We start from the raw sequence: 12,465 nt of genomic DNA, 5'->3' as shown, positions 1-12,465 counted from the left end.
AAATTTCTGACTCCACCGAGCTCTTATCCAGTCCATTTGCTACGTGCTAAAGAGGGTATTTTTTTTTTCCTTAATGCATACTTCAAACAAAATGGTCCGTTGGCAAGAAAATAGCTGTTTGAATTCCGCTTTTCAGGTTTGAATGGCTCCCACAATTCTCGGCCGCTCGCTTATTTTCCAAGCGCGAAAGCACCTAGTTATGCACCGTGTTTGAGCGATCCAAAAGTTAAAGTCAATCATGTACAACGGTTCGGTCGTATTAGACTTTTTTTTTTTTTTTTTTTTTTGGAAAAAGAAGGTATTGAAGCGCCTGCTGCGGTCTATATATTTGCACTCCGAAAATTTAATAAACAATAAAAAGTAAAAATGTCTTTGAAAGTACAGTATCCAAACATTGATTGTTACTCTAAAACTTTCTGTACATGAATATTTGATGCACTTCTTTTGACTCGGGAACGCGTGAAAATTTTAAGCCAAACAAGCTCAGGCCTTGCTGGCTCTTATGATTGATCCTGCTGCTGAAGTTAATCCTTCTTGTTAAGTTGTCTAAGAGAAGTTCTCAGAAGAAACCCGTTCAATTGAAATCGGTGGAAGCAGTAAAACTACCATTCCATTAGATGCTGTGCTTTGGGAATGATAAAAAGATCACTAAAAACTGATATTGCTCGATCGCTTCAACTCCAACCATGGTCGTTGCCACTTGAGTTCCACCCTTTGCTCAGAAAACACCGATCCAATGGCTCCCTACAGGAAAGCAGGCTTAAATCGACTGACGGGAAGATGCGTAACCAATCTCACGTCAAGTTAACCAGGAAGTCAATGATCGGTGTACTTCACGTCAATGGCGTTTGAAGAAACTTGTCCCCACGATCAGTCACACACAGCGTGACCAACTATAAAAGCTTTCGGTGGAAAGGAAAAGGCCCTTAAAAACATGTATTGTTTTAAGGGGCGCATATCATAATCTTGGAGTGAAAGATATCCAAAACATGAAATATATCGATGTGAAAATAAATAATATTCAACAAAGCCAAATCAAGAAAGAGGTCCCGGATCCAGATCAGGTGGCTAGTCCAGTTGTGAGACTGAGTCCAAGAAGGATCTTCGGATCGTACCAATCTGCCGGCAGCCAATGGTAGCTCGCCCAAGTCGTCAAAATTCAGGACCTTTAAATGGTTCGGGTCCTGACTCAAGTGGTCCTGTCAGGAGGGGGCGGTCGGACCATAATTTAACTGGCTTTGGCAGGGTAGTAGGCCCCACCGATCGGAAGAGGTGACGCTCTAGGCGGGCCACGCAGCGTCCACGTTCGCTTGTGTCAGTCGGGTTGGATCTCGCCAAAACTCTTAAGGTCAGTCCAGATCCGGTCCGTCCAAATCAGTCCCAATCACCAATCCCATACGACGTGATTGACAGAACTCAGAAGTGTCTCGAATGCCTGAGAAGTGAGAACCCCCCAGTCAGTCAGCCGACCGCGTCCCGGGTTGGCCACAAAACTTCAGCTACATCATATCGGCTTCTTGAACAACCGATCCGAGTCGATACCGGAATCGAGGATGTAGCGACTGACGATAATGACCGGACCAAACTCGAGAACCGCGACGTTATGTATCGGTTTCCGGTCTAACATGCCATCCCGTCCCGGGTGCCGACAGCGCCATCTTTCTCGAGTCCACACCCGATCGGAACGGAGGGGCTTCCATGCGCAGAAGGAGGTTCAACGGTCAAGGACAAGGCGGGGCTTTCCTTCAAATTTCCGATGGGACCCTCCACCTCGCCGGAGTTCCAGGATCCCCTCGCTCGTCCTTGACCGACTGCACTGCATTCCCCGGGGCGGCACTTCCCGTCCCACTTTCAGAAAGTCAGGCAAAGACGAGAGTGCCCCTGGTTAGCGGTGCATGCCAGGAAAGACCCACCCCGGGCTTTGACGTTTGATCGTCGGGCGCCGGGCCCCCCCTCCGGACGAGCCCATGACGCCAGCCCTAGAGAATGAGAACGTGTCAACGTGGTTAGCTATCACGTCCCGTCGTTTTCCTTTCTGGCTTTCCTTTTTTTTTTTTTCTTTTTTCTTTTGGAGGGTTTATTTATTCCTTGGCTTTGTATTGTATTGAAGTTTCCGTTTTCAAAGGGAAGGAGCGGAAGCCCGAAAGGAAAACGAAAACGAGAACGAGAACGAAAACGGGCGTGGCATCCCACAAGAACCCCCCGACATTCAAAATTTCACGAATATATCCCCGTTCAAGCCAAATGACCTTTTCCCTTCAGTGGTGGACCGGAAATATCCACGAGGACACCACAGGAAACGGAAGGGAAGGGAAAGCAGATCTGACGAGGGTATTATGGTCTTTTCTGTCATGTATCGAACAGTGTGGACCCCAGCGCTCAGTCCAACAACCACCAGACCCATCGGTCGAAAGCTTTATAAGGCTCGAGGAGTTATCACGGGCGCCGCGTATCAGGATGATAAGCCCACGGGCTTATCATCCCCCTGTTCTGTAGCCCTCGCTTTCGTTTGGTATTTAGTTTTTGTTTGTTAGCTTATCCTCTCCCTCCCTCTCTCTCTTCCTCTGATTTCTCACGTTCTGCTCCTTAGCAGAAGCAGAAGGCTCTCTCTCACCCTCTCTCTTTCTCTTTCTCTCTCTCTCTCTCTCCCCCTTTCTCTCTGTCTGTGGATCGATCTGCAGATCACCTTATCAACATCTCAGCCAGAAGGAGGAGGAGGAGGAAGAGGAGCCGGGTATTCTTCTTCTTCTTCTTGTTCATCTGCTTCTTTTTTTTCTTGTTGAGTTCGTTATTTTTCTTTTCAGTTTTCGGAAAAGCTTTATCGGAAGAAACTGTTCTTTCTGCTCTTTCCTGTTCCTTTTTTTCTCGCTTGCGGATGAGATATTTCGTAGTTTTATCTGCTTTCAGGTGAATCCGGCCGATCTGCAAGGGGTTCCCGGCAGGAGGAAGGAATTAGGGTTTCTTCAGATCGCCGGAGATGTCGTCTCTCAGTAGAGAACTCGTGTTCCTTATATTGCAGTTCCTAGACGAGGAGAAATTTAAGGAGACGGTTCACAAGTGAGCTTTTTTTTTTTTTCCTTTTGATTTCGCTTCTTGTTCGTGCCCCGTGTCTATGATTGCGGTTTTTTTTTTGTTTTTTATGGTGAGATTGTGGTTATTTTTACTCAGATTAGAGCAAGAGTCGGGGTTTTTCTTCAATATGAAGTATTTCGAGGATGCCGTTCATAATGGCGAATGGGAAGAGGCAGAGAAGTACCTCTCGGGCTTTACAAAGGTCGACGATAATCGCTACTCGATGAAGATCTTCTTCGAGATAAGGAAGCAGAAGTACCTCGAGGCCTTGGATAGGTAAAATTCTTTCCTTTCACTTTAGAACCAAAACATTTTCCCATATTATTCCGGTTTTGTTCTTTCCCTGTCTCTTTCCCCAGTTTTTCTTCATGAAACGTTTCGTCTCACATTTCTAATGATTTGGTGGTTCTATGTTTTAGGCAAGATCGAGGAAAAGCTGTTGAAATCCTCGTGAAGGATTTGAAAGTTTTCTCCTCGTTCAACGAAGAATTGTTCAAGGAGATAACGCAGCTCTTGACTCTCGACAATTTCAGGTTAGCCGTTTGTTTGGTCATTTTTTTGTTTGTTTAAATTTATTTTGTTGTAAAAAAGTTTTTGTAATTCTTTGCTCTTTTTGGTTCTGACTTTGCTTTTTCTGTTGCTGGGCACAGAGAGAATGAGCAGCTTTCGAAATACGGGGATACAAAATCGGCAAGGAACATAATGCTTTCTGAGCTCAAGAAGTTGATTGAAGCCAATCCCCTGTTCCGAGACAAATTGCAGTTCCCTTCCCTCAAGGCCTCGCGGTTAAGAACCCTTATTAACCAGAGGTCAACTCTTGCTATCGCTAATATTGTTTTACTTGAGTTTGCAACCTTGTATTGGTAAACCGTACCCTTAGCTTGCTAGTGGAGGTTAAATTTCTCCATGTTTCTTATGCAGTCTTAACTGGCAGCATCAGCTCTGCAAAAACCCAAGGCCGAATCCTGACATAAAGACACTTTTTGTGGATCATAGTTGCGGGCAACCAAATGGTGCACGTGCACCATCACCTGCAACTAATTCGCTGATGGGAGCCATTCCTAAACCGGGCGGATTCCCAACATTGGGTGCTCATGTAGTAAGATAACCTGCGTATTGTCTCTTCTTCGACGAGTTATCAATAGTTGTTGAATTGAATGTCAAAACATTGGGATGTGTGCATGTACTGCAGCCTTTCCAAGCAGCACCTGGACATCTTCCACCTTCACTCACAGGCTGGATGTCAAATCCTCCTGTTAACCATGCTGCAGCTTCCAGTGCATCAATTGGCCTGGGCGGTCCTGCTAATGCAGGTATTATATAACTTGAATTCATGTATGGAGCAGGCAGCTTGCTGGACATCTCGTTGTGATTGACATTTTGTCATGTTGTCATAGCCTTTTTTGTTTACTTATTGAACCTTGCAATTGACGTTTCCATTTTAGCTGCTTTGCTAAAGCATCCGAGAACTCCACCAACAAATAATCCTTCAGTAGATTATCCATCAGCTGATTCTGAACATATGCTGAAAAGGGCAAGGACAATGGGACTATCTGATGAGGTATATATACATCCTAGTCTTTCAAGTTCCAGGTCCACTCTGCGATCCTATTTTTGGGTATTGTGTTACTTTCTTTAAATAAAAGCCGTTCTGTTTAGATTTCAACATATGTTGCCCTTCAATCTTTGCAGGTGAATCTGCCAGTAAATATTTTGCCTGTTACATATCCCAGTCAGGCACATACTCAAAACTTTTATTCTTCAGATGATTTACCCAAGACTGTTGCTCGTAGTCTGAGCCAAGGGTCCTGTGTCATGAGCATGGATTTCCACCCCATCCAACAGACAGTTCTACTTGGTTAGTTTTCATCATGTTTGAAATTTTAATTGTAATCTGTATGCGTATATTGTTCATTGTTTAGCTGCCAAGTGGACAGCAGTTATTTCACATTATGGTGCTGAAATGATTGATGATGATGGAGAAAAAACTTGAAGATTTTGGTTGCATATGAACTCATTTTCCTACCAACTTGGCATTACAGTGCCATTTTTTAGAGAATTTGGGCTCCGATAGTTTCCATCTTTGAGGCTCATTCTTCTCTGAATGTGGGGGCAGAGGATTTCCCGAAAGATTCTTGCATTCCAAACCAAATAATAAGGATTCTGCTGTCTTGCAGATCCCTAATCATGCAACTTTGCTATTTTCTGTGTCTATTTGATAAAACTGGATCTTCTCTTGTGATCCTGTAGTTGGAACAAATGGTGGTGACATTGCGGTGTGGGAGGTAGGGTCAAGAGAAAGGCTGGCACATAGGACTTTTAAGATTTGGGAGGTAGGAGCATGCTCCATGCCTCTACAGGTATATTTGTTTCCTACTCTTCATTGTTTTGTAAGTGGAAATTGCTAAGGGCTTGATACTGTGACCATCGTTCGCTGGTTGGATTTCCTTTTCTCTTTCCTTTTACTGCATCTAACACTAGGATACACCTAGTGATTTTACAACCTTCCTTATGAACCTTAGGGTGGATGGCCTCCTCGCGAAAAGGTTTTATTGTTCATGTGATTATCATGTCGTGCAGGCAGCTCTTGTCAAGGATCCAGCTATATCTGTTACCCGTGTGGTGTGGAGTCCAGATGGCTCTTTATTTGGTACATGATGATGACCCTTTCTTCTACTTGTGATTCTTGCTGAAGTTTTGTCCTAAACCCATTTTGTGTTTCCATGCCTGACTTGCTTCCTGTTTTAGGTGTTGCATATTCCAAGTATATCGTTCACATATATTCATATCATGGGGGTGATGATATTCTACGGAATCATTTGGAGGTTTGTAAATTGATTTGTTCCATTTTTCTTGCATGTGAAAGGTGGAAATAATCTTACAAAACCATAGGATTCCCATGGCCATTTCTATAGTGTCTATAGTTTTTTTTTCACATGTAGAGATGAGCATCTAGATAAAGAACATTTTGCTTATAAGTGAGTTGCATAACTATTCTGGATTCTAGAAATGGATTAACATGGTGTAAGGTGCTGTTGACATGTTCCACTTGTGTGCTGCTAACTTTGATGGCATCTCTTTTTTTTCCAATTAATTCTATCAACATCTATGCATGGAAATGGTTCACTGCTGAAACCACTTTACTTTTCCCTTCTCAGATAGATGCTCATGTTGGCAGTGTTAATGACATTGCTTTTGCTCACCCTAACAAGCAGTTGAGTATCATCACCTGTGGAGATGACAAGACTATCAAGGTTGGTTGAATATATGAGTGTTTGATATTACCTAAAGGTGGTTGCTAATCTCTTGTTTGGGTAGGTGTGGGATGCGGTTACTGGTGCTAAACAATATACCTTTGAGGGTCATGAAGCTCCTGTTTATTCAGTCTGTCCCCATCACAAGGACAGTGTCCAGGTCTGTCCATTCCACATAATTGAAGTTATTTGGCATCCTTGGGATCACACTTACCTCCTGAGTCGAATTTCTTTTCTTCTGCATTGTAAACTCAGATATATCCCTTGTCGGCTTATACCTGCAGTTTATATTCTCCACGGCACTCGATGGGAAGATCAAAGCATGGTTGTATGATAACATGGGTTCTAGAATTGACTATGATGCACCTGGTCACTGGTGTACCACAATGGCCTACAGTGCTGATGGGACAAGGTTTTGAATTTTGAATTTAGGCATGGTCACTTTTGCAGGAAATTAGGCCGATTTCATTATAAGACATGTTTGGTGTGGCACATCTAATCTTTGTGGCAATCTTGCAGATTGTTTTCATGTGGGACTAGTAAAGAAGGAGATTCCTACATTGTTGAATGGAATGAAGCTGAAGGAGCAGTAAAGAGGACTTATCAAGGGTTTCGGAAGCGATCTATGGGAGTTGTTCAATTTGATACTACAAAAAATCGATTTTTGGCTGCTGGGGATGAGTTCTTGATTAAATTTTGGGACATGGACAATGTCAACCTCCTAACAACCACTGATGCAGATGGAGGACTGCCGGTATGTGTTGGAATAGGCTGTCCTGGTTTTGTTACTTGCATATTGGTATCTGGCTTCAGATTGTAAGGATGCTGGCATTTATCTTATGCAGGCCAGTCCTCGCATGAGATTTAACAAAGAAGGAATACTTTTAGCTGTGTCAACTGCTGATAATGGTTTCAAGATATTAGCAAATGCTGATGGGCTTCGGCTGCTGCATACTCTTGAGAGTCGTTCCTTTGATGCATCTAGAGTTGTTTCAGAGGCTACAAAGGTTCTTATAAATGTTATTTCCTGTTGTTTCTATCTGTCCAATTTAGAGCAATTTAAACAAGCTCTCATTATTCTGCAGCCAGCCGCAATTACTTCACTGGGGCCTGTTAATGCTACTGGAGGAACTAGTAGTGGAATTGTGGAGCGTTCTGCTCCAGTCGTTGCCACTGCTCCTTTGGTAAATTTCCCACTACCATGTCCTTATATCCTACTTGGATTTGCAAATTCTGCAATTAGTGTTAGAATTCTAAATATCAGCATTTTTTGATTTAATTCTATTAGAGGTAGATTGGGTCACATACACACTAGTTTGTGTACATCTGTGCTTTGAAATGTTAAATTTTGGCGAACCTTGAAAGTTTTAGCACCTTGTATGCTATAAGTTATTTACCTCGAGTTTTATGTACTCCCTTTCATTGGTTTTCTATTTTTCCTAGTTTACAGTGTCAATGTTCCACAAACTAGCAGTTTATGGTTGTATTATGTGTTTCCCCTTTTCATTTGTTTTTCTGTTTGTATCCTCAGAATGGAGAAAATCGAAACACAGGGGATATTAAACCCAGAATAACTGATGAATCGGTGGATAAGTCAAAAGTTTGGAAGCTCACTGAAATCGCTGAACCACTACAATGTTGCTCTCTACGATTACCCGATAATCTGTCAGCTGTGAAGGTAAACATCTCATCATCTTTGAACTGACACAAAAATTAATGGAAGTGCACGTACCTTTATTAATCAATGGACATTTAGGAAGGTGATTTCTGAAGAATTACAATGAAATTCATGCTGGTGGTACCAAATCACTGGAGTGGCATTTCATATGTAATTATAATATTTAGTGGTCCATTTTATTTTTTACATGTTTGCCTTCCTTAAATTACTAGGTGATCATCACTTTGTTAGATATAACTCATGATATCTACTGAAGTATGATCTAAAGGTTTTAGTGATAGTATTTTATAGAATATTTTCATGGCTTCAAAAAATTTTAGAATCTAGTTTTTGTAAGTTGGATTTAATGGTACTGTTTGATTGCTTAGTACAGCTATCTGCAACAAAGGTTTCCAAATTGGCATCTCTTAACTCTTAACTACGTTTTTTTTTTTCTTTGTAAATGATAGGGATTGTACTTGTTTGACAATTACAAATGTAAATTTTTAGAATATCTGTTCTCTGCCAGGTTTCCAGATTGATTTACACCAACTCAGGGGTTGCAATTTTAGCACTGGCATCCAATGCTGTTCACAAGCTTTGGAAATGGCAGCGTGGTGAACGAAATCCATTTGCAAAGGTAAAGGCTGATGATGGTGATGGTGTATATGCCCTTTTCTGCTGCAGTTCACCCACTGTTCTTGTTTTGTAGGCGACTGCTAATGTACCACCTCAGTTATGGCAACCATCAAGTGGAATACTAATGACTAATGACACAAGTGACGCAGACCCTGAGGAAGCTGTTTCCTGTTTTGCGCTATCAAAGAATGATTCCTACGTCATGTCAGCATCAGGTGGAAAAATATCTCTTTTTAATATGATGACATTTAAGGTAAGTTTGCCTTTCGTATAGGAAAAAGCATGTGGACATAATAATACATTATGGTTTTACGCTGTTGATACGTAATGAAGAGCATGTTCATCATTGCAGACAATGGCAACATTTATGCCTCCACCACCAGCGGCAACATTTCTTGCTTTCCATCCACAAGATAACAACATAATTGCAATAGGCATGGATGATTCAACTATTCAGATCTACAATGTCCGTGTGGATGAGGTATTGTTCTTGAACAATCTAATGTTGGACATTTTGAGCATATAATTGCATGTATTCAGGAATTTCATGATCATAGTTGTGATAATTTTTCAGGTGAAAAGCAAGCTTAAAGGTCATCAAAAGAGGATCACTGGCCTTGCCTTCTCAAATTCTCTTAATGTACTTGTATCATCTGGCGCTGATTTTCAGGTATATATCCGATGGTCAATAAATCTGATCCAATTGGAGAACATTATAGGTTTCCTGCTATGCCACATCACTTTTTCCACCTCCTATATGATTGCATTTTTCTGGTGCTTGTTAATTTTTTTCTCCCTTAATTATTATTGATGACAATGCACTATGTTGCAGTTGTGTGTATGGAGCACTGACGGATGGGATAAGCTTGCCAGTAAGTTCTTGCAGATTCCAAGTGGTCGTGTTCCTTCACCCCTTGGTGAGACCCGTGTGCAATTTCATCAAGACCAGAAACACTTCCTTGCTGTGCACGAGACACAAATAGCAATATACGAAGCCTCCAAACTGGAGTGCGTCAAACAGGTGCAGTTTAAACATCTAGCTTCTGTGTCCCCATCATGTTGGAGGTCTACTTCATGACACGTATGAATCAGTTTCAACTTTCACGTTGTCAGGTTCTGAGATATAAAAGCCGCAGATTCTGGCATGTAACTGCTTTTTGATCATCTAGTCCCTAAGAACAAGAACTTAAACTTTTAGTGGAGATGGATTTCTGCTGCCATCACTAGGAGTGGTAGAATGGGGGAACTTGATTTCCATGTGCAGACCCCAATATCATGACTACAATTTTTAGCATACTAAGAGGTCATCATTCCCTTGGCACAGTGTATGTTTCCTTGTGTAATATAGCTCTGGTTCTTGAGATAGAATTTTTTTTCTCACAAGAATTACAATTCTAATGTTTGGGAACATCAATTTCCTCAAGGACAAAGAAGGGAAAGTGACTTGAAAATGCTTATTGCATGTCATATTATGAAAATTAAAATTTTGCATACTGAGTTCATTTTGTTCTTGGTCTTTTTTCTATTTCAACTTTTTTTATTTGATTACTAGGGACATATTTTGATTTGCTATATATTTTCAGACTAGACTTATATTGAATGTTATATATTCCTTCCTATGATGTATTTCCTTGTTCCAGTGCATGTTATATTACTTATATAGTGTTCGATCTTGAACCCCTGAACGTGACCTTGTGTTGTGTGAACTGAGGTTTTTGTTTGCTTGCAGTGGGTACCACGAGAAGGTGCTCCAATCACTCATGCAACATATTCATGTGATAGCCAATTGATATATACTAGCTTTGTGGATGGAAGTGTGGGTGTTTTCTGTGCATCTACGTTGAGATTAAGGTGTCGGATATGTCCAACGGCATACTTGCCTTCTAATATAAGGTGATTTTTTGTGCATTAATTTTGTCTTTAGAGCAGATTGATTATAAAGGTTGTGCATGTTCCTTCTACATGATGTGCATTACCTTGTGCAAGATATGCAAGGGGCACTTGACACGAAGCTGGAGATAAAGCTTGACTTGGAAGATGTCAAGGGCAGGATCCTACTGTTTCATGTGCTTTCGATTTGCAGGGAAGCATTCGTGCATTACTTTGTACAAGTTATGCAAGGGACACTTGAACTTCCGCTTTGTGTCAAGTGCTGCTTACATAACTTGTACAAGGTAATTTTATGTCCATATTGGAGGAACATGCATAAACTTTATAATCAATCTCCCTCAATCTCAGAACCCTTGTTATTAGTATTACCAATTTGTGTTTAATCAATCAATCACTGTAATGCTTATTTCTTAACTGTGTCTCTCATTGTGCAGCTCAAATGTGTACCCATTAGTCATTGCTGCCCATCCCTCTGAACCGAATCAGTTTGCACTAGGACTAACAGATGGCGGTGTTCATGTCCTTGAACCGCTAGAATCTGAAGGAAAATGGGGTACAATGCCACCTCCTGACAGTGGCCCTGGATCGACAATCACGAGCAGCATGGTATCAGGTCCCACAATCTCTGAGCAGCCAGCAAGGTAATAGAAGTTATCCAAGTTTTTCTCGTGGTTGCACCTTGAAGCTGCAGTTGTTTTTCCTATTTATTGAGTGAGCCGCAAGCTATGGCTGTTTCTGGAGATATGGCAACCTGCAGCTGTTTGACAGCACATGACATACATCAACCTGGTTGTTACCAAAGCATGGTTAACATAGGCAAGGGTAGCTTCATGGTCTTAACTTTGTTAGTTTTGGAAGTCTTGTCCAGCGCAGTCTGAGAAGATGAGGCTTGTGCTGGTTAACCATCCATGTTCCATGCAAAGGTGATGAAAAATAAGAGGAGAAAAAGAAAGATTAACGTGTGGATCTGGAGTGTATTCCTTGTAACAATTGTTTTATTTAATATTTAACACATTCATCACAACCTTTTTCTTCTCCATGTTGTCTCGGGTTTCAATTTTTTTTATAGACAATAGGCACCAAGAGTAATCTGATATTTCTTCCTGAACTTGTGTCATTTACTTTAATCTCATTTACTTGGAAGTTCCTCTAAATTCTTGCATGTCTTTCCCGAGCGACTTCTGCAATGGAGAGGAATGCAATCTCTAGTTGTTGAATTCTCAATGTCCTTCAGTTTCAATATCTTCCATGAGCCTAGTTAACTTGGTTTTCTACTTTAAACTTACAAAAACTTGAACCGATAGATGTTGGTACGCATAATTGTCGGGATATTCTAGTTAGTGCAATATTTTGGAATTTTTTGAAGAAGACCAAGTGTTTCAAGTTTTGAGAAAATCTTGGCAAACCAAAAAAATGGAAGCGGAGAGAGTTGAATATCTTTAATAAAAACAATGTTCTCTTTTGTAGCGTGTACTGGGAAGTGTTGACTCAGCTTTGGAGGAACTGAACTGAACTCAAGTTGGGATATCTGTTCCTAGGCACATTTGTGGATTTGTACGTTGGCATGCAAGAACCTGAACCGCTTGGTAGGGGCCAGATCATAAACTCTAGATTCAATTTATGCTTCGACAGGTTTGCGTCCATCATTAATATGGACGTTCTGGGGTTTCATATTCTGGAAAAGCTGACTGATTGATTCTAAAATCCTTTCAGAACGTGATCCACACGTTGGCCATCATGATGCCTTTTGCTTATGCTTTTGCACTGGTGAAAACGGTCGTATGTCTAGATTTGCAAAAGGAGCACATTTTCAAAGTGCTGTTGCACCGGGCTGCGCACGATCTAAGCGATCTCAATTTATATCCTACATTAGGTATCCACAGATTAATTGAGATTTTATCATTTAACTTTAAAACTAATCGGCGCTTCTACTTTCCTTCCAGAAAAATAAAT

The 12,465-nt window shown here is 41.2% G+C and overlaps 1 protein-coding gene across 3 annotated transcripts; it reads left to right on the top strand.

Moving 5' to 3' along the window:
• The first annotated feature begins 2,482 nt into the window (after positions 1-2,482).
• On the top strand, positions 2,483-12,210 carry LOC116250200 (protein TPR3-like). 3 transcript variants are annotated; one of them, XM_031623688.2, is made up of 27 exons: positions 2,483-2,734; positions 2,908-3,057; positions 3,169-3,348; positions 3,492-3,605; positions 3,723-3,881; positions 3,994-4,168; positions 4,265-4,385; positions 4,518-4,633; positions 4,765-4,930; positions 5,323-5,432; positions 5,653-5,722; positions 5,821-5,897; positions 6,231-6,326; positions 6,391-6,486; positions 6,611-6,738; positions 6,846-7,080; positions 7,172-7,333; positions 7,412-7,510; positions 7,858-8,004; positions 8,513-8,623; positions 8,696-8,875; positions 8,975-9,103; positions 9,197-9,292; positions 9,455-9,643; positions 10,352-10,515; positions 10,947-11,153; positions 11,980-12,210. In XM_031623688.2, exons 2-27 carry the CDS (start codon positions 2,978-2,980, stop codon positions 12,017-12,019), a joined length of 3,447 nt encoding a protein of 1,148 aa, XP_031479548.1. In that variant the 5' UTR covers positions 2,483-2,734; positions 2,908-2,977; the 3' UTR covers positions 12,020-12,210. The 3 variants fall into 3 exon arrangements, with proteins under 3 accessions (XP_031479548.1, XP_031479547.1, XP_031479549.1); XM_031623687.2 differs by having other exon boundaries at positions 2,484-2,734; positions 3,994-4,171; positions 11,980-12,209; XM_031623689.2 differs by lacking the exon at positions 11,980-12,210 and having other exon boundaries at positions 2,485-2,734; positions 3,994-4,171; positions 10,947-11,549.
• Positions 12,211-12,465: the final 255 nt, after the last annotated feature.

This window comes from Nymphaea colorata, chromosome 3 (genome assembly GCF_008831285.2).
Source record: "Nymphaea colorata isolate Beijing-Zhang1983 chromosome 3, ASM883128v2, whole genome shotgun sequence".
Lineage (NCBI taxonomy): Eukaryota > Viridiplantae > Streptophyta > Magnoliopsida > Nymphaeales > Nymphaeaceae > Nymphaea > Nymphaea colorata.
The sequence above is the reverse complement of the archived record's forward strand: the minus strand, read 5'-3'. Positions and strand labels throughout refer to the sequence as shown.